Source organism: Corylus avellana, chromosome ca5 (assembly GCF_901000735.1).
Source record: "Corylus avellana chromosome ca5, CavTom2PMs-1.0".
Lineage (NCBI taxonomy): Eukaryota > Viridiplantae > Streptophyta > Magnoliopsida > Fagales > Betulaceae > Corylus > Corylus avellana.
In genome coordinates this window covers 17,918,096-17,944,642 of record NC_081545.1, presented here as the reverse complement: position 1 = coordinate 17,944,642, position 26,547 = coordinate 17,918,096, and the positions used below count along the sequence as shown (strand labels likewise).

Here is a 26,547-nt window from a genome sequence, read left to right as displayed (position 1 = left end):
ATTAATCAAAATAAAATACTAGAGTTCAATTACAATTATTTAGTGGAATTGATTATAATTAATAGTATCCTAGGATGAAATAAAAAGTGTCTTAGGCCTATTTGAATTAGTTTTTATTTTCCCCTAGGTTCTTTCACAAGATGATTATTACTCCTATTGGATTTGACCTAATGACACAATAATCCTCTCGGTATTATTCAATCATAATAATTTATAATATTAACTTTTATTTACATCATAAAAATATTAATATATAACAACTAAAAAAAAATTAAGGGTTAGTTGAGACTACCACGTCAGTATTATGAAATAAAAATGTGGTTTCTAACATTACTCTTTTATATAATGTGAGGGGGCTACAAGTAAGAGAAAGATACGACAAAGATGAGATGCAAAGGAAGAAAGTGTGTGATAATAGAACAACCTCGGTAGTGAAATTGAGATTCAGTGTAATTTACTGCTCATATTACTTGTAATTTGGGCAGACAAATGTGAGAGAACCTTTGTAGAGCCCACTTACACAGGTAGGTGTTCGGACAGTCCAAGATATGCTTAGGCGCGCAGGTAGGCCCGGCCCATAAGGGCCCTTTCATAATTACTTGGCCGAGGGTTTGAGAGAACCGCGAAAATTGATTTACGCAGATGTCTCGTGAAGGTTATTTATTTATTTATTTTTGATAAGTTTCAAAAAATTTTGATAAGTAAGGTTATTTTCTTTGGTCAACTATAAATATTTTCAAGTTAATCAATATTTTACACTATACTAAATACTCAAATAAAAAAAAAAAATAAAAAACATTTTCAAAAAAATATTTTACACAAAAACAAATAGTAACTAAAAGTTCCTAACTAACAAATATGAAAATAACCGTAGGTCTTAAGTTCCTAGCTAACCAAATAACCTAGCATCTGTTTCCAAACATGTGACCATAAATGTGTCATTCAAAAAAAGAAAAAAAAAAAACTCTCAGCAAACAATATTAATGAGAGCTTTCCTGTTAGATAGCCTTCCCCTTCTTCGCCATAAATTTACTGTAACCTTCCCTAATCGACAGCTCAGAAAGAAGTGTATGCAGCCCAAGCTGTCTCTTACAAACCCAATAAATTTGAGTTAAAATAGAACATGCCAAAAAGAAATGGTCAAAGAGAGAGGTTATAGCCTTGAGAGTGATTAATTTACAGACCCAAAAAATGACACACATGTGCTGTCTTTCTTTACTTCTGTCCTAACATCTTTGTGTTTCTTCACCTACTTCTCTGTCACTCTAATTAAGTTCCCACTTCTTCTTTCAATGTCTTGGGTCCCCAACTCTCTCCTCAAAATTTTATTAACTTTTAAAGCTTTTGAGGGTAAACAAAGTTGACAAGTGTCCAGGAAATCACGGTAGAATCTAGGGACAACTGTCGGGAGCTCCAGCAGGAACAACATGTTACATGGTATGGATGAGGTTTCCATGCATGGATGGTCTGGCCCATGCAACTATATATATATATATCAAAATGGGAAAAAAGTCTTGAGGGGAAGATGAGTAATAATGAGAAGTGACTTTTGGCCCATGCCTAAAGGAAAGGGAAGAGGCTCCACTGGCTCTCAGATATTTCTTGCCTATTTTATTCAGATTTTAAGAAGCTTCAAATTTCTGTGGTGTGCAAAAAAGAATCTGATAAGCACAGAGCTTGTGAGAGAAGGAAAGGTCTTTGCTAGCTGTTTACTTGGCTGCTGCTACCATATGTCATGACAAGGGGCTTGCGCTGTCAGCTTAACATGTAGCTTACATAAATAGCTCATGCATTGCATTAAGGAAGTGGAAGCACCCAAAATATGATGATAAAAATAAGGGAACTTCACTAAATTTTCTCAACTTTTTATCAAAAAGTTCAAAAATTTCTAATATAGTGTATCAAACTCTAAAAAATTTGTAATTTCATCCATATTCGGTTAGGTTTTGAGGTTAAATTAGATGGTCAAATGATAAAATGACTATTATACCCTATAAACTTTATGAAATTATAAAATCATCTTTAAGTTACAATTTTTTTTTTTTTTTTAAATACACAGGGATATTTTGAAAAATTTTCACCCATATGTTAGGATTTAAGGTGCGATTATAAATTTTTTAAAATTCAATATACTAAATTGAGAGTAATTTTGAAAGAGAGATTGCAAAAATAATAAAAAGCTCAAGGAGGTTTATAAGTAAAGTTTCTCCGAATAATAATATTATTATTATTATTATTATTATTATGAAGAGATATTGCTTTACTTCCCGTGACTATGTTGATCTTCCAGATATATTTCCATATTGCCAATGATGGAAGTCCTGCATATATTATGTAGTTGCCAATTTTCCATATTGTTCGTTTTATTGAGGTTTTCATCAGTTGTGGGAACTCACAAATTTAAATTTCTTCACCAACTTGTTGATTTGAAAGTTCGATATAAGGTATGAAATCGCTCATTAAATTAGAAAAGACATATAAAATCTTCTTCTTTTTTTTTTTTTTTTTTTTTTTTTTAAAACCATACTGGCTATTTTTATTCAAAATGTAGCCTCACCTATTTGTTTCCAAGTTTGATTATTTCTAATAAAAAGCTAATTTTTAGTCTTTCTCATTCAGATTAGCTTATACTTCATCTGTCAAGCACTTTTATACATTTAGCATTTATGTTAAAATTGTTATTATTATTATTATTTATTATCTGAAAAGTGAATTATTTTGTGAAGGCTAAAGCATGAACGCGGCTGGTCCGATCCTTACAGCATGCAGCAGCTAATAAATTAATAAATTAATAAATTATACACGCTCAAATCTTCTCTCCAAGAGACAAGAGTAGCTTATAATATCATCATCACTTCCCTTTCCTAATTTTTCACATGTACATGTTTTGTACGTTCCAATTATATTCTAACCTCTCCCTAATATTATTTCCCACTATCAAAATCTTAAGGGAATTGAAGAAGTGATCCTACCTAGCTACTACCTAGCTAACATCTTTAATAATAATCAAAACAATATATATTATTACATCATTTTCAAAATCCTAAGGGAATAGTTGAACGTATTAGAAAAGGTTGATTATGAGCACTAAATCCAAGCATTATTGTAGCAATGCAAATGGAGTAAATGCTCCCTGCAAAACATCAACTAACTCCATGCGCCTTCACCTGCTTGTATTTACTTCACTGTGTCCACCCTTTATATACCCCACTCTGCAATCTCAAGACCACTCATCCTACTATATTTCCTCCTCCCCTTCAATCTTGTTTTGCAAGCTCTCAGAGATGGAGAGGGTGCCAAGCAAATTAGCTTCTCTTTACGTTTGTAGTGTTGTTGCTGCATTGCTCTCTCACAACATGATGATCCATGTCATGTCAACTGCCGTTGAAGACCAGAAAAACTACTACTCTCCAGAACCACATCCCCCTAGAGGTCTCTTTTTTCTTGTGGTTTCTCCCAGTTTATAGAGTGATCATATTATATTTTTGCTATTTTGTTTCTTACCACAATCTACACTGCATGTGTTGATCATTACAGGTGGCCACCATGGACACACTCCATCACATGGTGGCTATGGGACACCGCCTTCTGGTCACGGTGGAGGGAGCTACGGCCCAACACCATCACCCCCTTCGGACGGCGGAAGCTACGGCCCAACACCATCACCCCCTTCGGGAGGCTATGGAGGCACACCGCCTTCTCATGGTGGGAGCGGAAGCTACAACCCGACGCCGTCAACCCCTTCCTACAACCCGCCACCGTCAACCCCTTCCTACGACCCGCCACCGTCAACTCCTTACTACAACCCGCCACCGTCAACCCCTTCCTACGACCCGCCACCGTCAACTCCTTACTACAACCCGCCACCGTCAACCCCTTCAGACGGAAATTGTGGAACTCCCCCACATCATGATGAGACTCCACCATCAACTCCTGGTGGTTACTACAACTCCCCTCCACCTTATTCAGGTGGTAGCCCCCCCACACCAGTCACCGTAAGCCCACCAACAACCCCCACCCCACCTTCACCTCCATTTGTCTTTGATCCTAATACACCTGGTACATGCAAGTAAGTTACTATACACCTTTCTTTCGTTTTCTTCTTTTTCTTTTTCACAAATAGAATGAATACAGTAACATTACTTTACTTAAGCCGATAAGAAAAGTACATTAGAAGTCTTTGGGTTCTGAATCATCTGAAATAAACTCCATAAAATTAAATTTTACCTCCAAAATTTTTTTTTTTTTTTTTTTGGTACTGTTCTCTTAAAATTCTCGTTAAACCGTAAACAGCAATGCCATTTTGCCACTTACAATATCCCGGTAAACAGTGACTGACAAGACACAATATGGATATAATATATATACATAACATTGTTGTCATTGATGTTGTTTTGTTTGTATGTAGTTACTGGAGGAGTCACCCAGCAGTAATATGGGGTCTACTGGGGTGGTGGGGAACTTTGGGGAATGCATTCGGCGTGACAAGCGTTCCAGGGTTCGGCTCAAGCGTGAGCTTGCAGCAAGCTCTTTCCAACACACGCACTGACGGGCTCGGCGCACTCTACCGAGAAGGGACAGCTTCATTGCTCAACTCCATGGTGAACCAGAGGTTTCCTTTCACAACAAAGCAAGTCCGGGATAGTTTTGTGTCGGCTCTCGGCTCCAACAGGGCCGCAGCAGCTCAGGCTCAGCTCTTCAAGCTGGCCAACGAGGGCCGAATCAAGCCGAGACCCTGAAAGCATTTGGTTCCTCTCATCATCATCATCAGTTTATATTCTAAGATCTAGCATTGTGTGTTGTTTTATTAGGGTTTTGTGTCTTTGTTAAGTATCTTATTATATCATATTAAGATGGATACTATGTTAGCAATTTCGATGCTTTATCTCATGTTATTCTTAGTTATAAATAAATTGATGGTTTAGTTAATTTGAACTTTTCCTTTTTCATATATTTATTTCAGCACTACATGTCAAGTACGAATTAGGATTTTTTCAGATTTTTTAAAATATGAGATTCTCTCTTTTCTTTTTTATTATTTTTATTTATTTATTTTTATTTTGAACAATTCTAATTAATAAATGCACAGTTTGCGTGTTACGTCGGCAAATGGATCGTTTGACATGTTAAACACTAAAATCAGTAACACACAAACTTTTATTTTTGTTTGAACCGTTAGATATAATAAATAAAAATTCGAGAATATATATATAACTTAATTATTTAGGTAGCTTAAAAAATAAAAAACCCTGATCGCATGTTTCTCATCAAAAGTTGAAAACATTTATTTTTCATAAATATGACTATGACTATGCCTGCCTCAGGCAACTTTAAATTAATGAAAAACATAATGCGGTCTTTATGCATAGGAACATTGGTCAGTTTTGCTAGCTAGCTTGTGATGTCGTATACATGAAGTGCATTAAAAAGTGTCAGAATGATAGGTAGATTTTAATTAAAAACTTATTGCATTTACATTTGACTAGTCAAGAGTTATTTGAATTATTCGATGTAAATTTGGGTGAAAATGTAGTTGAATTTAACTATTTATCTTAGTCTAAAACTGGGTGATGGTAACTCACCAAATATTAAAAAAAGAAAAAAAAATGATATCTTATTAGATTGATGCATATAATTTTGAAATATATATAGGTGCTTTGAAAAGTAAAAAATAACTAAATTACACAATTAAGGTGAAATAATTAAAATATAGAAATGTGGTACTTCAATTTTTTTTAATTTTTTTTAATTTTTTGGGAAAAAATAAAGTTACTTTTTTTTTTTACATTATTAAACAATTTTATTTTTTCATTTTTATCTGACAAAAAAATTAAAAACTCTTTTTATCTTTATATAACATTAATCAATTTTTTTTTTCCCTCTTTTTCTTTTCAAAACTTTTTACCACACTCTCTTTTAATGACACATAGCCATCATTAGCTGTCACTCGAAGCAATGGCGGCAAAGTGACATTATATGTATATAAAAGCTTTTAGAAGCCATTTAGCTATCCATTTAAGTTTCTGAACAGCTTGGAGTGAGAGGTGTCAAAAGAAAAGATTCAGGCTAGTCGTCCTACAAGATTCAGGCTACGCCATAAAAGGATGATGGGTGTCATTATCATCATATATACTAATTACTAAATCTTGGTGTTATTAGTTATTACACACTTAAATCACCACATGCGTATCACGACAATGCTCATAAATTTCAAACGGATAATTGATCAACCAAATATAAAACTGAAGAATAACTGATCAATAAATAACCATCTGATCTAGACAACCATAAGGGAGCCGAACCATGGGTGTGTCCAAAGAACATTTATGGGTGTGTCGAAATTAATATTATCTGTAAATTAACTAAAGTAAATGCTCCTTTGGTTTGGATAGAGTCTTATCCTTGCAGTGTATTATTATGTGTCGAAAGAATGTAGGTTTTGACTTTGACTCCCACCAGCTGTCGTGGCACAAATGCAGCACTCTTGTTTGGCCTGCTTAGAATATTTAGACGGTGGGTTTTGATTCCCACCGCACCCATTGACGTGTCATGCCTGCAGCAAAATGCTACGACTTCTGGAAAAGTGATGGTAAACATCCTTAAAATCGAGATAGGGATCATTCGGTTATATGAGGAACAATATTCTAACGGATAAAATTTAGTTTATAGTCATGCATTGGAAATTCAGAAACTCTGAGGTCTTCTCAGCAAAATGTATTGCTAATGGAAAGGTTTCTAGCTCAGGACCTGGCAGCTCTTTTGCTATGAGATTGCTTAATGCTTTTGACAATGGTGAATATTCACAGGAGACACCTAAGGGACACTTCTAAACTCATAATATATCACATTGGCCCACTCTGCGGTGAAGCTAGGAATTTGTCTCAATAGGGGCGAAAATGAAATAATAAAATATATTTTTTGTTATCTTTATATATTATATTTTATTATAGTATATAAAAGTATGGCAAATACAATTCAAACTAAAAATTATAACACAAATTGTGTATCTCAAAAAACATATCTATCTGACTTCATAATTCATAAATATATGTCAAATTGATATATTAGTTAACATGTAGGCATTAGTACAAAAATAATGAAAAATGCAAATTACCTAAAATTACATCCTACGCTTTCTTAAAGAAATATAATGATCAAGTATCAAATCTAAGTTAAAGCTTTCAAAAATTTCTCTTTTAATGTAGACAACTAAATTATCTACAAGAAACTCATCTTCCATTTTATTATGAAGTCTTGTTTTAACAACTTTCATAACTGAAAATGCTTGTTTGGTGCATTAGACACTGGAAGAGTCAAAAAAAAAAAGAAAAAAAAGAAAGATGAATCGATATATCAATAAGATAGTATATCTCCAATTTTTCTGTCTCTATCAATCCTCAACATAATTCTGCAATGGAAGACAATTCTTTTAATTTCTAATGATTAATGCAACGCCCCGTGAAAATTAATTAACTGGTAATTGACTCCATGGTTTGCCTTGTAGCCTTGTCCCTCACAGAACAAGACTCAAGGATTGTAACCTATCCTAAGAGAGAGAATACATCGGAAGACTTTCAACCACATGAATAAGAAAGTAATAACTAAATACCACCATCATAATAACCGGAGTAGCAATAAATCATCATAGCATAAATTGATTCTCAGATGTACTGGTCAAAGACCGATCATCAAATATATTACAACCCATAATAAGATAACAAAATCAACACATAAGTTTAAGTAATGCTAGCATGATGACAATCTCAATCATCTCCGCCCATGTGGATCCTCCATTATCCCACATGGACTTGAGCCAAACCGGGTCCATGTCCTCAAAAATGACCCAAATCAAATCCTGGGCCACTTCTAACTAGCTGTTTGTAGTCATCATCCTCTATGCTAGCTAAACCGCGTAATTATACATAATAGAGGAGAAAAAAAAATAAATGGGTAAATTTAAAGGCTTAGTGAGTAAAAATGTACATAGTACTTATGCCATTTAGTGATGAACTCTGTTTGGTAAAGTATGCAACATTTTAAGTATGACAGTTATCCATGAATACAATATAGGTATAGTACATGCTATAATCTCTTGTGAATCAATGATAGTTCAACTGTATGGTCTACTTGAGATATTACCCCTTCTCAGCAGGGTTGGCACTGTCCTGAGGGATGTGTAATACAATGCCATTGCCCCAACCATTGTACGCTACCGTCCACACACTATCAACCTGACCGAGTCTGACCTCGAGTGGCTCACGCTACTAATGATGTACGTCCTGTAGTAACTCACCCGTTAAGGCTACGCTTGTTACGAAACAATCATTGGATCCAAGGCCCATATATCACATTTACACATGCATTTGACCATAAAGTTAATATGTATAGTAAGCCCATAGCCGTTATCCTGTATGTACCGGTATACCATGTCATGTGATGTAATTAGTCTTGTCCGTATTTTACATGCATGCTATTACAAGTCTCATTGTCTCATTATCTTGTTAAGTAGCACATTTTCACAAATGGTAGAGTTTAATGCAACAAAATGTATTTTATGAGAGTTGTAAAATCTATGTTTGGTACACAAAATAGTCATGCAATGCAGGAAAAGTAATGAATTTGTACTCACTTGGATCGTACAAGTCCTCTAAAAACTCCTCCAAAGGGTCCGGGTTCTCCAAGTCTGTGGAAAGCCTACTATTAGTCCTACTTTCAAACTAAAACGAACCTAGAACATAAAAACATGGGCTATAGAATGTTGGGCCAAAATGGTGTTCCCTTGAAGTGCTTCTTGGCGAGCGCTCAGGCTTTGGGCCTAGCATTCGACCAGAGAGTCTAAGTAGAACCTCATTTGGTTCAATGTTCTCCTAAGTTGTCCTAAACTAGTTCTGAGGCTACACAAGGGTCTTCTAACACTGCCTAACTCGAAACAACATCTTCATGCAACAAGAATAAGCCTAACGGAAAAGAAATGCTTATAACAAGATTAAGAACTATGCCACTAGATTTCTAACAACTAACCTACTGTAACACATAAGGCTAGCATAACATCTTAAGAAAAACACTAGAGAGAGATGATTACCTTCCCACAAGCAGGGTTTTTCCAGAAGGCATAATGGGTTGGTATGGGCGTGAGAGAAAGGTATTTATAGGGTGGAAAAGCTGTGAGCACTGCAAGAGCAGTCCTGTAGTGCAATGAGCACTCGGTACTATAGTGCTGAGCGTTCATGTATTGTTTACCTAGCGGTTTTAGGGTAATATCCAATGGTCAACCAAAAGTCAACGTACCCTCGGGCTGGTCCCTACACAAGCGTTCATGTACTATTTGCAGGCGAGCGCTTGAGTGGTCCCCACACGAGCATTCGGCCAGAGTCTCAAAATTCCCAAAAGTACCCTCCAACTGTTCCTAGTGACCCAAAGTCCAATTAACCTTCTAACCAAGCTATCTAGGCCTATTTAATTATTTTGGTCACTATAATTAAGCACATCAACTTTAAAATGCATCAACTGAAATCTCAAATTAATTTTCTCTTACTTAGAAAAATCAAGAGAATAGTACTTCTTCGCAATACTACATATTGTTAAACACCATTCTACAATTGGCATTCCAACCAAAGTTGGTGTTACATAAGGCGAGACTCAAGTTGCAGATTATGTGGGTAACTTGCAAATAATGTGGATCGCGACAATCAAGCTACAAATTGTTAGTGGACAGCTAAGGCAATAAACCACAGTGGGAAAGTGTTGGCCAATTCAATTAAGGAATATTGTGCAGCTAAACATACAAGGAAAGAATACACTACATCAGATTATATAAAAAGGGTAAACTTGTAGGATAGGCATCTCGGGCTCCAGGAAAGGCATCTTAAGCTTCACAAGGAAACTAGATCATGACTCCAATAGGAAACTAACTCTCAAAAGGAAATTGCTTAGTTAGACTTATTATGTTTTTAAAATTCTTTATGATGTAAATCAACCTCTATGGACTGTATATATTGCTGTAAATTGTTCAATGAAAATTATCAAATAATATCTCCCTCATATCAAATTCTTTCATGGTATGAGAGCCCTTATAGGCTCACACCCATTCGATCCTCCCTTTTATCTCTCTCTTCTTCTTCTTCTTTAATACTTCATGGCATCTTCTAGCACCGTGACAGCAAACACTTTCACTCTCCCTAGCCTCACATAATAAATGCCCATCAAACTTGTTGATGCTAATAATTACCTTAGATGGCTATCTCCGATCATTCCTATTTTGAGAAGCGACGAGTTATTGGGTGTTGACAGGATGTTCCAGCAAGACACCTCTTAATGAGGTAGTTGGTTAGACAAAGGAAACACAAGTAAACAAGAGAGGAAGTAGCTACAGAATTTCGGTAGAAAATGTGCACAAAGTAGGGGAAAAACAAAAGAATAAACATGGGAGAAAGGGATTTTTCTGAAAGTTAGCTCTCAGCTCTTTCTTCTACTTTTCTTCTTCTCTAACATTTTGATTTTCAACAGCTCCTCAATACAAAACATAAGATAAGCTTTTACAAAAGTAGGTTCAAGAACCACACACACATAGTTTCACAACATATACACATTTTCACCTACAACAAACTAGAGTTTAGTAAAATACAACCAAAGGTAAAAGTTAATAAGTCAAAGCACATTAATTTATAACATTTTCCCCCTTAATGTGTTGTTCTTGAACTCCTAGTGCTTCTCTGAGTTGCTGAAATTTCTCATTTGGCAATGCTTTGGTGAAAATGTCAGCTACTTGCTCCTCTGACTTGAAAAATTTTAAATCCACTTCACCTTCTTCAATAGCTTCCTTAATGAAGTGATGCTTGATTGCAATGTGTCTGGTCCTGATGTGATAAACATAATTCTTTACTATTGCTATGACTGATTTATTGTCACAATGTAAGTGTACAGCCTCTTCTTACTTTTTACCAATATCTTCAAGTATTCTTTTCAACGAATTTTCTTAAGATATAGCTAATGATGCTGAAACATATTTAGCTTCTACTAAAGATTGAGCAACTGATTGTTGCTTCTTTGAGGACAGGAAAACACATCTGATCCAAGTGAAAATGCATAACCTAGGGTGCTTTTCATATCATCAATATAACCACCCCAATCACTATCACAAAAGCCTAGCAACTTCACCATGGAATTTTTGCAATACCTTATTCATAACTTGTGGTGTCTTGAATGTATTTAAGCACCCTTTTTGTTGCTGTAAAGTGAAAATGGCTTGGAGAATGCATGAACCTTGATAGCAAACTTGCTGTAAACATGATATCAGGCCTTGAAGCAGTGAGATATAACAAGTTTCCAAATAAACTTCTATAAAGAGTAGCATTCAACTTTTTCCCTCCATCTTCCTTCTTTAATTTTTCATTTACTGCAAGGGGTGTAGCCATTGGTTTGCAACCAACCATTCTGAATTTTCTCAGAATTTTTTCAGCAACATTCTTTATGAAATGAACACATCTTCTTTGTCTTGATACAACTCAATACCAAAAAAGTAATGTAGCAGTCCCATCTCACTCATCTCATACTTGTTCACCATATCTTTCTTAAATTCTTCAATCATTTTAGCATTGCTTTTGCTTAATATCAAATCATCAACATATAATGAAACAATAAGGAAATCAACATTACTTTGATGCTTTAAATACAAGGTTAGCTCACTCTTGCTCCTTTTGAAACTACTTTCATTGAAGTAATTGTCAATATGGCTATACCAAGCTCTAGGAGCTTGTTTTAGCCCATAAAAGCTTTCTCAGCTTATACACTTTCTCTTCTTCACCTTGGATGCCTTGAGGTTGTTCAACATCCACCTCTTCTTTCAACTCTCCATTCAAGAAGGCTGATTTGACATCAAGTTGGTGCAATAACCAACCCTTTTGAGCTCCTAAAGAATTAGAGCTCTAATTGTATCCAAGCGAGCTATTGGGGCAAACGTTTCATGAAAATCAACTCCGTGCTGCTCTGAGTATTCTTTTGCAATTAGTCTTTCGTTTTTTCTTTGAACCGACCCATCTACATTGTACTTTACTTTGTAAATCTATTTTAGACCAATGATTTTTTTTTTTTTTTTTGTGTCTTGAGTATCAACCACCCTCCATGTTCTTTTTTTTTCTTCAATAACTTCAATTCATCTTCTATAGCTTTTCTCCAACTCTCTTCTTTCATTACTTCTTCAAATTTTTCAGGTTCAACAACACAAAAGTTGCACATTGCATAAATATCATCCAAATTCCTCAATTTCATTGGACTTGAGCTTGGAGATGTTGAGGTTGAGCTTGGATATGATGGTGAGCTTGGTGATGAAGCTGAACTTGATGATGGGTGACTGCTATCATCATTGCTTGAATTTCCATGGGCTGGAATTTGCTATAAAACAGTCGTTGGAATCAATTGTTCTTCAACTTGGCCTTGGTCCTAATTCCATTTTGCTTTCTCGTCCAATAAGACATCTCGACTAGTGATTACTTTGTTGTTTTTCAAGTTGTACAGCCTATAGCCCTTTGACATTGAGCTATAGCCAACAAATATGCACTTCTCACTTGTCTCATCCAGCTTGGATCTCTTCTTCTTTGGAATTTGAGCATTGCAAATACAACCAAACACTTTGAGATGCTTGATTGATTTCTTTCTTCCACTCCAAGCTTCAAATGGAGTTTTATCCCACACGGCCTTGGTTGGACATCTATTCATTGAAAGAATAGTTTTGTATACAGCTTCAACTCAAACGACTTTTAGTAATCCTTTTTCATCCAACATAGACTTTGCCATCTCCATGACTGTTTGATTCTTTATCTCGGATACCCCATTTTTTTGTGGAGTATAAGAGATTGTCGATTGCCTCTCCACGCCTTAATCTTCACAGAATTTATGGAATTGATTTGAGGTACATTCCTTCCTTCTATCACTTCTCAAGACTTTAATAAAACAACCACTTTGCCTCTCAATAAGACATTTAAACTTTTTGAAAATATTAAAGACTTCATATTTTTGTTTCATAAAGTAAACCCAAGTCATGCAACTATAATCGTCAATAAAGCGAATGAAGTACCTGTTCTGAGAATGAGAAGGAGTTTGCATAGGCCCATAAATGTCAGTATGCACCAACTCTAGAATCTTTTAGCCCTCCATGCTACTCCTTTGGAAAATGATTGTCAATGATGCTTGCCAAGGGCACAACACACAAACTTCATTCTTTTCACTAATAATAGGAAGCCCCTGCACCATATTTTTCTAATTTTGTAGCTTGAGACTCTGAAAATTCAAATGACCAAATCTTTTATGCCACAACCATGATTTATCAAGTACACCAGCTTTTAAATCCTTGTATTTTGCATATTTGAAAGTAAGTGAAAAGCTTCTATTTGGAGCCATTTTAACTTCAGCCACAACCAACTTTTTCTCTTCCTTCATCATAAACTGTACAAGTACGGATCGTATGGCCTTCAAAATGAAGAACATAATCATGCTCGATAAGCTATCCAATGCTAAGCAAGCTTTGATCAAGCTCCGAAACAAATAAAACATCACGAATTTTCTTCAGCCATTTCTTGGTTTCAACTCCAACACTGCATTTTCCTTTAACATCCACCACAGCACCATTTCCCATCTTCACTTTAGAGTGGAATGAAGTGTCAAGGAAAATTTCCTTCTCTAGTGTCATGTGATTGCTACAACCGTTGTCTAAGACCCATGTATCATTTTTCTTCTCGGAAACATGTTGACATGCATATAACAAGTTTCCTTCACCATCTTTTTCCTCGGTGAAATTATCTTGTTGATTGTTCTTCAATAATCTACAATTCTTTTACAAGTGGCCAAACTTCTCGCAATGGAAACATTGAGGCTTTCCTTTGAACCAACAATCTTTCTCATCATGACTACTTTTCTTGCAAATATTAAATCTTTGTGGAGAGCCTTCAACACTTGGTTTTCTTACATAGTTGTCTCTACCTCTTCCTCTTGGATAGGGGTAGGCAAAAACCTGCCCAACCCGCGTAGTTTTAAGTATTATTTTGCAGGTACGGGTTGGAAAATATCCAACCCGCGCAAGGCAGGGCCGGTTACGGGTTTAGTGATTTTTTTTTTTTTTTTTTTTTTGCGGATACCCGCCCCGCCCCGCTTCGTGTATATATATATATACACTTAAAAATTAAAAAACCCTAGAATCTTTCATTCTCATTCTCATCAGCTGCACGGTCGCACCTCCATCCCCTTCCTCTCCATCCTATTCCTCTCTCCGTCTCTCGACTTTCACTCTTGCTCTTGCTGGTGTTGCCACTCCTCTCTCTACTCTCACTCTTGCCACTCATCTCTCACTGTCGCCGCTCCTCTCTCTCTCGCCTCTCCCAAAGCACTGACTGTCGCAGTCTGCTCCCAGGTTTCTCTCTCTCTCTCTCTCTCTCTCTCTCTTGGCTCTCATAGTGACCTTTGTGACCGAATCACCTCTTGGTCTGATTTGTATTATTTGGTTATATTGTAATGTTAGGATTTTTTGTTTTTAAGGATTTTTTTGTTCTAGATTCTTGTTAAGGATTGCATTTAAATTTAGGTTTTTGTTGAAGTAATGATTTTAATGTTGAAGTAGTGATTTTTTGTTAAGGTATGATTTTTTGATCTGTATTGTTTGATTTTCATGTCCTTGCAACCATGCTCATGTATCTACAATCCGTTGGGTCCTTCTGATGGTGTGAGAAATGTCTTCATTATTTTTTGCCATTTGAAACCTCCTAGCTGTTAGTGGGAATGAGCTTGGATATTACTGATGCTAAGATTTTTTTTACCATATAAGATCCGCTTTCCCTTGTTTAATTCATAACTCCGTGATCTCATTAGGTCGTTAGTTGAGTCGACAGAGCGACCATCAGAACTCAATCTCTTCGTGAACCTTCTCTGTGAAAGGTAATTGTCTAAGCTAAAAGGCTCTTGTTGCTCATGGAGATGTTTTTACTATTTTTTGTTATGCAATTTCATGTTGAAAAGTGTGATAATGATGTAGTACTGATTTCATGTTGAAAAATGAGATGATTATGCAGTATTGATTTTTTTTTTTTTTTTTTTACCACTTATTGTAGACTCATGGATGGTCATTCAACTAGTGATATTGGTTCTAGTTCTGCTTTATCTACTCATAGTCATAATGTTAGCACTCAAAACCCTAGTTCAGGTCTCCCACCAAAACCTAAAAAATCTGAGCAAATATCATTGGTTTTGGAACATTTTACCAGGGGGGGGTGATCCTGAGGATCCTAAATCACAATGCAAGTATTGTAATAAATTGTTTAGTTGTCACACTAGAAGGCTAGGTACTTCATCCATGCTTGTGCATTTGAGGAATTCTTGCAAAAAATATCCTGATAGGTTTGATAAAGATGATAAGTCACAATCAAAGTTAAGTTTTGAGGTTAAAAGGGAATGACAAATGGCAGTGGGAGAAGGATCTATTGGTAATTTGGTGATTACGAAATACAATGCTATGAAAATAAGGGTAGCAATTGCTAAGATGATAATTAAGGATGAGTTGCCATTTAGGTTTGTGGAAGTTGAAGGGTTTTAGGATTTGATGAAGATAGTTGAGCCTAGGTTTGGAATTCCTTCTCGTTATACTGTGATGAAGGATTGTGTTGAGCTCTTCATGTCTGAGAAGGAAAAGTTGAGGACAATGTTCATCTCAAATGGTGATCGGGCTTGTCTTACCACTGATACGTGGACTTCGGTGCAGAACCTTAATTACATGGTAATCACCTCCCATTTTATTGATAGTGTTTGGAACTTACACAAAAATTTTAAACTTTTGTTTAATTCCTACTCATAAAGGCGATACCATTGGGGAGAAGATTTTGTCATGTATGCTTGAGTGGGGTGTTCGTAACATTTTCACTATCACAGTTGACAATGCTACTGCCAATGATGTTGCTTTAGAATAAGTGAAGAGGAGAACTTGTAGTAAGGAGGGCGTCATATTAGAAAGTCAGTTTATGCATATGAGGTATTGTGCACACATACTAAATCTTATTGTGACTGATGGTTTGAAAGAGGTTGATGACTCCATTGCGAGGGTTAGAAGTGTGGTGAAGTATGTGAAGTCTTCACCTGCAAGATTTGAGAAGTTTAAGGTTTGTATTGAAAGAGAACAACTTTCTTTCAAGGGTTTGTTGTATCTTGATGTTCCAACTAGATGGAATTCTACACTTTTGATGTTGGAAGGTGCTGAAAAATGTCGAGCTGCTTTCCAACTTATGGAAGAGTTTGATAAAAACTTTAAGCCTACATTGATTGAGGAAAAGAATGAGAAAAAAGGTTTGGGGCCTTCTACTTATACTGATTGGAATCGTATTAGGACTTTTCTCAAGTTTCTCAAACGTTTTTATGATGCCACAATGTGAATTTCGGGGTCTTTGTATTGTACATCTAATATGTACTTTCAAGAAATTTATGGCATTCACATGCATTTACAAGAGTATATTGATAATGGTGATTATGTATTGAGTGCTATGGCGGAGAAGATGATGACGAAGTACAACAAAAATATTGGAGGGATCTTCATAACAATGATAAAGTTAACTTGATGATGTTTGTTGCGGTTATACTTGATCCACGAACCAAATTTTGGGGGCATTAGAATATTGGTTTAAAGATGTTCTTGGTGTCGATAGATGTATTGAAATGATGAAAAAATTGAGGTGCATCCTTAACAAATTATATGATCACTACAGCTTTGGAGATAGGGCATCTCAAGTTCAACATGGTAGTGAATTGTCTCAAGGTTCCTCAATAACAATAGAAGAAAATGAGAATGCTAACCTTTACTTCATGAATACGTTTCAGAAGTACCTAACTTCTAAAAGTGATATTGAAGGCAAATTGGAAATAGATCGATATTTGATGGAGGATGTTGAGAAAGCGAATGCGAATTTTGATATTTTAAATTAGTGGAAGGTGAACTCAACCAAATTCCCAATAATTGCCAAAATAGCATGAGATGTGTTGGCCATTCCCATTACAACAGTTGCTTCAGAGTCGGCTTTTAGCACCAAAGGACATGTGTTGGATCCTTTTCGAAGTTCACTAGCCCCAAAAACAGTTGAAGTATTGATATGTTCACAAAACTGGTTAAGATCAGCACCCCTAAGTTATGACTTAGATATGGTTGATGATGCTGAAAGTTATAAGATCGATTTATGTTAGCGTTTTGATCATTTTAGTTTACTTAATATATTTTTCTATTTACAAATTTCATTTATTGGTTTCAATTGATATTGTAATGTTTTTTTTTTGTTTCATTCATTGTAGAAGTAATTTTGAAGAACAACAACATTTTACTTGAGGATGATTAGTGTCTTAGCAACTTGAAGTTGCATTCTGCTTGGACCTTAGACCTTGGTGGCTGCTACGGTTGAAGTATTTTTTTGTTGGCTACTAGCCTTAATTTTATTTGTTGGTTGCTGAACTTTTATTTTCGATGTCTCTTAAATTTTATGTGTTTATGGCTTTTAAATTGTTTTTGTAGTTGGGTTTATTTTTTGTAATTGTAGCATCCTAGAACTAGTAGTTGGATTTTTGCATTTTGATTATTTTTGTTTTGCATATTTGATTCACACAACAAGAAAACTCTTTATTTTTATGAAAATTTTAACAAATACAAAACAAAGAAAAAAAGCCCATTATTTATATGACAAATGAAAAAAAATAACAAAAAAAAAGCCTTTCAGACTCAACGCAATCAACTAATTAGAAAAAAAGAAAAGAAAAGCCAATCTACCATTAAAAGCCCATTAATTAAAAGCCCAATCAACTAATTAAAAAAACCCCAAAAAAAGCCCATTAACATAATACCCGAACCAGCCCCGCAAACCCGCCCCGTGCGGATAATGGCTCTTGTATGCGGGTGGCGGGTTCAAATATTCAAACCTGCATAGTGCGGGGCGGGTGCTAGAAATGGGCAATACCCACCCCGCCCTGCCCCGTGGCCAACCATACTCTTGGACTTCTTCCTCTTTCCCTTGCTCTAAAACTTCTACCTCCCCTAGTTGAGTCATCTTCACCTTATTCATGACTTAATGTTCTCTTTTCATAATTTTTAACATTAACAGTGAGCTTAGATTGAAATGCACTCTCTATTGACTTTTCAAAGTGTTGTTCCAACTTTTGTTCATGAGATTTCAATGAACGCAACAACTCTTGGACACCTAAACTAAAGAGGTCTTTAGTTTCTTCAATTACAACCACCATAGGATCAAATTTTTCATGCAAACTTATCAATATTTTTTCAACAATTCTACAATCAATCATATCTTCACCATAAGCTATCATTTGATTTACCAATTCCAAAAATCTAGTGGAATAATCTTTCACACTTTCATGTTCCTTCATTCTCATATTTTCAAAATCTCTTCTAAGAGTTTGGAGTTTGATTGCTCTTACCTTTTTATCTCCTAAAAATTCAACTTGAAGAATATCCCAAGCCTCCTTAGCTCTTGTTGCTCTCATAATTTTCCAAAATATAGTTTTTGAAACTCCCCTTTGAATCATCCCAAGAGCTCTAGCATCCTTGCTTTTGTTCTCCTTCAATTCCCTCTTTTAAGCTTCTATGAAGGTTGGTGTAGATTCAGGTATTTCATATGCTGATTCTACCATGTCCCATGATTCTATAGAGACAAATAAGGTCTTCATCTTTATAGACAAAAAATCATAATTTTCACCAGAAAAAATCGGTACCTAGACATTGCTCCAATTCACGTTGCTACTTATGCTGGCCATGGCTTCTCCTTCAGCTTATCCTACGTTTTCTCTTCAAATTTCTGCCCAAAAATCTTCTTTGAACTAAGCTCTGATACCAAATTCTGTTGATTAGATACTTGGTTTTATCCATTATATGCTAAATCTGAAGCCTTTGAGAGTTTTGTCAAATTTAAGCCACTAGCTGAAAATCAATTTTCATCTACCAAGACTACCATTAAACTACTTCATTCAATCTGATTGAGGAGGTGAATATACCTCACTCCAATTACAATATTTTCTTGCCAAACATGGGATCATACACCAAAAATCTTGTCCCCACACTTCACAGCAAAACAGTCTTGCTTAGCAAAATTTGAGGAATATACTCTAAGGTAGGATCAACTCTCTTAGCTCACTCACATTTATCAAACAAATACTGGGTTGATGCCTTTGTCATGGCTTTTTTCATTAGCAACGAACTTCCCGCTCCTGTCCTTCAACATGAGTCACCGTCCTGTAAATTATATAAGAAAGAACCTGACTATAAACATTTGCGTGTCTTTGGTTGTCATGCTATCCTCTCTTTTGTCCTTTTAGTTTACACAAATTGTAATTTTGATCCAAACCTTGCATTTTTCTAAGTTACAATAATGTAGGGTATAAATGTCTTGATCTAGTCACCAATAAAGTCTATTTGTCAAGGAATGTCATCTTTGATGAAAATACCTTTCCTGCAATGATGCTTTGAAAGTACCACGATATTTTAGAGATGCAATGATGCTTTATGCTGTGATTACAAATGTCATGAAGGTAATTTCCATCATGATTTTTTGCACATACTACAATTATGAATGAACTGAGTGCTTAACGATTACTTTATGTTATGAGACTTTCGCATGTGCACTGTGTATATAAGTTTAAGTGTTTAACCAACGAAGCCATAATGACATGTGTATGGCCCGTACTGAATCATTTAACACTTATGATTTACAGATGGCAAAAAAACCGCACCCAATGACAAACACGCGAAGGTGTGGCCGGTGTGGGCTATCAGCCTGGTGGCCTTCTCTTGGTTATACACCTATGACGATAGTCTTTTGCTCAGTCATGGTCCTCCAGTCAGAAAAGATTCCCCACCACAGGCTGCTCTCCTGCAGCCATAGGATGAGTCTGTAGTGGTCTTTCCGGGATAAGCTAACATGCAAAAATGGTTGGCTTTATTATTATGCCTTATGCTTTAATTTCTACTAATATGAATTCTTTTCTCTCGCAAAGGTTATATATTGTTGCACTCAAAGGTAATTATGGTATGAGATTTTATTTTATTTTATTATTTTATTTTAACAGGAATCTTTCATAATTCATTGATAAAAGATCAAGAGCATAATATCTCTTACATCACAGAGCATAAAACTCTGATAAAACATAGCCAAATGCTATGAAATTATAAAGTCATAGATACAATTAGAAAATTCTTACAATAAAATCACATCTATGAGATTATGACATTAGCCTCCGCTAACCCATGTACAACTTCAGTTAAGAAACAGATCTGTTCTGAGCATACTAGATCTAAAATATGGGTAGTCCAAATTTTCAAAACTTATTTTCCGACTGTGAGAGATAATCCCCCACACTGATCTAATCATCTTTGGCCCAAAGGTCAAAAGTCAACTCACGTCCTTGACCCAAAACCCAGGACAAAAAGAACAAAAAATAAATCAAAGCAGCAAACTAAAAACAACAAAACCGCACTAGAAGCAGCAGCAGAGGAGCACGGCATCGTAAACATCTCTAGGAAGACACAACTTGACACGAGATCCAAGTGTCAGTGCGTGAGAAATACGCTCCGGAACACGAGACTCCGTTGATTGATCGACGCAGAAGCATTGGAAAGCGGATAAGTCGGCCGGAATAAGTAGATATGAGTATGAAGAACTAGATCTAGATACTGCTACCAGGGAGAGGAAGATGGAGAGGAATAGGGATAGGGAAGGGGGGAATTTTTTTTATTTATTTTATTTTATAAGTCGGATGGGGAGTTATGTATTACTTATAACTCGAAGCTTCATTTAGTCTAATGCTTTTATCACGAAATAAATTTTATGAAAGAGAGATTTTTCCAATATTACCAATAAACTTTACATGCTCAATAACTTCTAAAATAAGTTATGTTCAAGAGTTTAATAAAAGCTCACATGTACACACTGTTTAATCTTACATTACTTTACTTACTAAGTCATAAATACAATATTATTTACAAATTGCATTTAAAGAAAGTGCAGTGATTGTGATACAACTTTAAGAGATATTAAGATAAAGTTAGGAGGTTTACATGGTGTAACAAGGAAGGTGGGATAAATCTTTTCCAGGATTTGAGCTTTGGAGTTTATTGTATGTTTTAGCATGTAGTATAATTTAGAGAGGTTGAACTCTCCAACATAAAGCATTTACTCGTTGGATTTATGGCTTCTATGTTGTCAACAACAGATAATCTGGTGTGTATTATTATATTTCAAGGATTGAGACCTTGTGGCTTTTGTGTTGTATGGCAAGAGAAGAAGATTCAGTTGAATTCTAATTGATTCAGAAGAAGAATCGTAACAAGTAAACTTTCCATCTCCCTTCCACATTTACAACTAGTAATAAGCTGTACATTGAAATTGCTTCAGATTCTGACCACAATTTATTCCACAAAAATCTTGTAAGTCTCAGGAAAAATGTGGCTCAACATAGTTCTGATCAACTCATATGAGATTCAAACCATTTAAAGATCTGCTCAGAATGCAAGCTGGTCATTTCATGATAAGCGAATGCAAGATTCAATTCCTCCTGAATGTGTTCTGCTAAATGCTTATCTGGAATATAACTCCTACTCTCCCTGAGAGCTGCTTGCCATCGTGTTGCACGCCCATCATTCTTCATATATCCATTTTCATCGATGAAGCCCTTGTCCCGGAAAAGCTCAAATAACTTGGCAGAAAAACTTTGTTCAATACCTGGGATTCTGTCGGATAAAAGATGTGGAGACAAGGGGAACTCCATGCATTCAATCTCTGCCACATCAACACCTTTATTTCTCAAAAGTTGCAAATTTTCATCAATCTTCTGCTGCCTAGATACATCTTTGGGCATGTGCACAAACAGTGTAGGCGGATAATCCTCACTGATATCAATCCTATCGAATACGCCTTCAGCAATCATAAGTGTAATACTACTGAATTTCAACTCAGTGGCCAGTACAGACACAAAATACCCACCAGAGGAGGCTCCCAAAGCCACAATAGGAAGTTGTTGAAGATTGTTTTTCTCTACCCACCCCTTCATAATATCCTTAACAATGAATCTTTCCTTCCCAAGTGTCCAGCATCTTCCCGTGCTTGATATGGTAAGAACGGCAAACTTTCGAGCAAGAGCGTGAAGGGTGATAAGTCTTTCTTCAGGTAACCCTATGCAATTAGGGCAGGTAGAAGATCTGTCCCAAAAGTTAACAGCTCTGCCGTTGCAACCATGAGCCAGAAAGATAACAGCCTTAGGTGTATCAGGTATTTGCCATATAAGTTCTGTTCCATTCTGGACCTCGGCAGTTGGATGAAATTGCACCAAAGACTCTAAGCTATTCCATTTTTGCTTCAGAAGTCCAGATGATAATCTGGTATTTTGACCATTGTCACGATATATTGAGATTAAAACTACAAGAATAAGAATGAGAGACGTGATCAAAATTGAGACCCTACACTTTTGAGGCCCATTCCAAGCTTTCGATCTGTTTCCATGCTTCCACATTACTGCAGAGAGAGAGAAAGAGAAAGAGTGAGTGAGTTATTCTGAATGAATTCTCTAAAATTACAAATATGACATAAATGAAAATAAAGTCGATAAATTTTTATGTAGATTTGCCGTAAATGATTAAGGTTTATAACCATTACAGTAGCCAACATGATCAATATTTAAAATAAATTTAGGTGGTGTTTGGCAAAAGCCCCACGCAGCCTAGACACTGTTCAGTCAAAATTGTGGCTCCTTTCCCTGACGTGCATTTACCATATTACCCTTCAATTGTTTCTCCAAAAAAATCTCAGCGCACGACTCGTAAAAGTGAGCGCTCTTGTGTCTGAGCGAGTGCATTTTCCAAAGTAAAAAACCAACCGTTGAACACACAACCTAGCGATCATATCAGAAGTTCCCCTGGAGGGAAAAGTCAGACCAAATAAAATAAAATAAAAACCTCTCCCAACCGTCAGAGAGATCTCTGTACACTCGGAATTGCGACGGCGACAGAAAAAGCGGCAATGTCGAGCCCAAGAGGAGCACTGGCAGCAGCCGGAGCAGCAGGCCTAGACTCGTGGGACTGCACGCTCCCGGGGCCGCCGAGCTGCAACAACTTTGGATCGGCGGACTTGAGCCCCTTGGGCTTCCTGGCCTTCACCGCGAGCAGCTCCATATCCGTCGTCGACTCCCGCTCTCTCCAACTCATTTCCACTATCCCCCTCCCCTCTCCCAGCCCCTCCAACTCCAATTCCCTCTCGCCATTCGTCACTTCTGTTCGCTGGACTCCTCTCCCCCTCCGCCGCGACCTCCTCTCCATGGAGGCCTCATCGTCCCATCTCCTCCTCGCCGCCGCCTACGGCCAGGTACGCATCTGCATCCTCGATTTCCGCGACCGATCCTCGCTTCTCTGGTTCGAGACCAACTCCGCATCGAACCCCGGCATCCAGGACCTCTACTGGGTCCAGGCCCGGCCCGACTCCTGTCTCCTCGCAGCCATCAACGGTCCCTCCACTCTCTCCCTCTACAGCGCCTCCTCCGCCCGCTGCGTCTTCCAATACGACGCCGCACCCGAGTTCCTCTCCTGCCTCCGCCGCGACCCCTTCGACTCCAACCACTTCTGCGCCCTCGGCTTCAAGGGCTTCCTCTTATCCGTCAAGGTGTTGGGAGAGACTGAAGACGATATCGTCCTCAAGGAGCTACAAATCCCCACCGACTGCGCCGAATTGCAGAGACTGGAGAGAGATGCCACTGCCTCCGCCGCTGGCTCCAATTCCGCGTCCCCCACCTCGGCAGTTTTCCCACTTTACATGGCGAGGGTCGCGTTCTCGCCGCTGTGGAAGCACATTGTGTATGTGACATTCCCGAGGGAATTAGTGGTATTTGATTTGAAGTACGAGACGGTGCTCTTCACCACGGCGCTGCCTCGTGGCTGCGGCAAGTTTCTCAACGTGTTGCCGTATCCGAATAAGGAGTTGCTCTATTGTGTTCACCTCGATGGGAAGCTCAGCACTTGGCGACGGAAAGAGTAAGTGTTAATTGGACCTTTGTTTCTCTGAAACTATGATTGTATTCTTCCGTTTTCTGATCTGCCATGCTTGAATTTTTGACATACCAATTTGGGCCATTATACATTGTTTGAGAACTGTCACGATGGAGAGTGTTGTTGAAGTCTGTAAGCGCGGGGTGGGGGAAGAAATCTGGGTTTTGAGAGGCTTTCGGACGCGTGTTAGGGGGGCGGGGGGTGTTGGGGAGACGCTGCCCATAAACACAAAGCGTGGGAATTAGGGGGAAAACCGGTCTGTGGAAAAATTTCAGAGAGAGGGGCAAAATTGGAAAAAATATGCCAAATGTTGAGTCTGAATGGCCTAGACACTAAACAGTGTCTGGGCCATGGCTTTTGCCAAACGAACCCTATTGATCTTCAATATTTCAATTCAAAACCAATGGAACAAACCTCCAGTTGCATAACCCAGACACAACTCTTTGGCTATGTTCGGATGAATTTCTCATTTTAACAACTAAAAGAAAAATATATAGATTACCTACTTCAAGCATGAGCATGAAACTCTTACCACATGGAAATATCATATATTAATCACATCAGATGAGTTTAAAACTGCTAAATCTGAAGTGTTCTTTCATCAAGTAACCAAAAATATCTGTAAGATACAGCCAAGAAAAGACTTAAGAAAGAGCAAGCGTAGAGTCCAAAGAAATGTTAAACATATGATTTAGGTACAAGTGGATCTTTAAGTTTTCTTGATGTTAGAAGTCACCAAGTTTGCTCATGCTAAGTTTTCACAAGTCATTTAATGTTGGTAATTTAATAATTTTTTCTACATGGGCTGTAGTAGTGCTTCAGCTCTATTTGTTAGCCTGAGCAAACAAAATGTCCTTACCCAAAACGCAGTGTTGGTCCTGCCAAGATAGGCCTTTGGGGGTTCTTTTGGCAAAGTCATTAACTTGGGGCCTGTTTGGGATTACATTTAGGATCTTAAAAGTTCTTTAACATTTAAAAAGCTTGTTAAGGGAAAAAAAATGTTGGTTTGGTAAAAACTTAAAAAGGAAAAAAAAAAAAAAAAACATTTTTTTCCTCTAAAAAAGCCCAAAACTACTTTGTGGGGTAAGGTTGAAAATGAGGCTTTTTCTATATATATAAACCTATTTCCCAATGCAATCCCAAACAAGTTCTTCACATTTAAGCAAGAAGTGGCCGCTCTCAAGAATAGAACCTGTACACTTGCCCTTGACAGCATGAGACTTTTACAGTTCTGTTCTTGATTGAGTTCAATAAATCACCCTTGGTGCATCTCTTTATTGTGTAAATTTTGAAATTTTAAAGTCCTAGTCCTGGCGGATATAAGAGATACCTTTTTTTTCTTCTTCTTCTTCTTCTTCTTCTCTTATTTCTCTTTGATGCCATCTTAATACCACATAAGACCACAATCAACTATTGAATCACAAAAATCCAGAACGTAAAAAAGATTTTATTTTATTTATTAATATTATTATTTGCATAGCATGTCGTTAAATCCTTAACTTTTACACCCCTAACCCTAAAAATCCACCATCCCACAAATTTCTTTCTCATAAACCCTAAAATCAGAGTATTTCCTAAACAATAGCCCAACATAAATTGGGGGCCATAAGACTTCTATACCTTCAACTTCTTCACTCTAAAATCAGAGTCTTTCCTAAGCCCTAGCCCAACCAATGTCTCTTGACGAAATTCACACATTACAATCTGCAAGCTCTACCCATTCTATCTACTTAAATTGCCCGACTTCCTCGAAATATTACATCAAAGTTCAGAAAACATCAAAATTAGAATCTGCTACAATAATTATGAGAATTCCAATGCTGAATCTTAAGCTTCTATTTGGTAGCAGAGAGAGAGAGAACAAAGTTCTGAGACCCAAATTCAGAAGATAAACAAAGAAAACATACCTGGAAAAGTTTGATCGGAGAGAGACAGAAAGCCAAGATCTGAGTTTTGGAAATGAGCATTCAATGTTATGTTAATTTCCGGTGGGTTTTAGCGCGGAGACGAGAGTGGTAGATCCGGCCATCTGTAACACCCTCTATCATGTTTGAATAGCATTTCGAAAAACGGACAACAACTATTTTATGACCAAAATTTAATTATGGATATCTTATTTAAAGTTTATGTATATCGTAAATCACGGAAATTTTCTCCAAATTAGTTAGAAGAAATACAACCTATTTAAAATAGTGTAAAGTGTTTATAAATATTTAAAAAACACATTAAATTCAATCTAAGTTAATAAATTGTTCTTAGTTACGTTAAGAATTTAATGTGCATTTTAAATATTTATAGACACTATTTTAAATGGGTTTGAAAATATTTTCTTTACACTGAATTGGAAGAAATTTATGTCCCATCGTAAATAAAGCAAAATTAAATTTTGACTAAAAAATAAATAAATAAAGAGAACCCTATTTCTAATGGATCAATTTGATAAAGAATTCAGGTTTACTTAATTTAAAGAATTACATGATTTTGTATTGAAGTTA

General features: G+C 36.6%; 2 protein-coding genes across 2 annotated transcripts; one reads left to right on the top strand and one right to left on the bottom strand.

Moving 5' to 3' along the window:
- The first annotated feature begins 3,221 nt into the window (after positions 1–3,221).
- LOC132181012 (protodermal factor 1) lies at positions 3,222–4,929 on the top strand. Its single transcript, XM_059594050.1, has 3 exons — positions 3,222–3,432; positions 3,538–4,069; positions 4,409–4,929. The coding sequence occupies exons 1-3, from the start codon at positions 3,285–3,287 to the stop codon at positions 4,737–4,739; spliced, it is 1,011 nt and encodes a 336-aa protein (XP_059450033.1). The 5' UTR covers positions 3,222–3,284; the 3' UTR covers positions 4,740–4,929.
- A 16,373-nt stretch (positions 4,930–21,302) lies between these two features.
- LOC132181388 (uncharacterized) lies at positions 21,303–26,128 on the bottom strand. Its single transcript, XM_059594583.1, has 2 exons — positions 25,960–26,128; positions 21,303–22,529 (listed from the first exon to the last, which is right to left on the bottom strand). Exon 2 carries the CDS (start codon positions 22,525–22,527, stop codon positions 21,484–21,486), a length of 1,044 nt encoding a protein of 347 aa, XP_059450566.1. The 5' UTR covers positions 22,528–22,529; positions 25,960–26,128; the 3' UTR covers positions 21,303–21,483.
- Positions 26,129–26,547: the final 419 nt, after the last annotated feature.

Coding starts and splice junctions, on each gene's coding strand:
- LOC132181388 (XM_059594583.1), bottom strand. CDS start 22,527: ATGTGGAAGCATGGAAACAGATCGAAAGCTTGGAATGGGCCTCAAAAG.
- LOC132181012 (XM_059594050.1), top strand. CDS start 3,285: ATGGAGAGGGTGCCAAGCAAATTAGCTTCTCTTTACGTTTGTAGTGTT. Junction 3,433..3,537: donor AGAACCACATCCCCCTAGAG/GTCTCTTTTTTC, acceptor TGATCATTACAG/GTGGCCACCATGGACACACT. Junction 4,070..4,408: donor AATACACCTGGTACATGCAA/GTAAGTTACTAT, acceptor GTTTGTATGTAG/TTACTGGAGGAGTCACCCAG.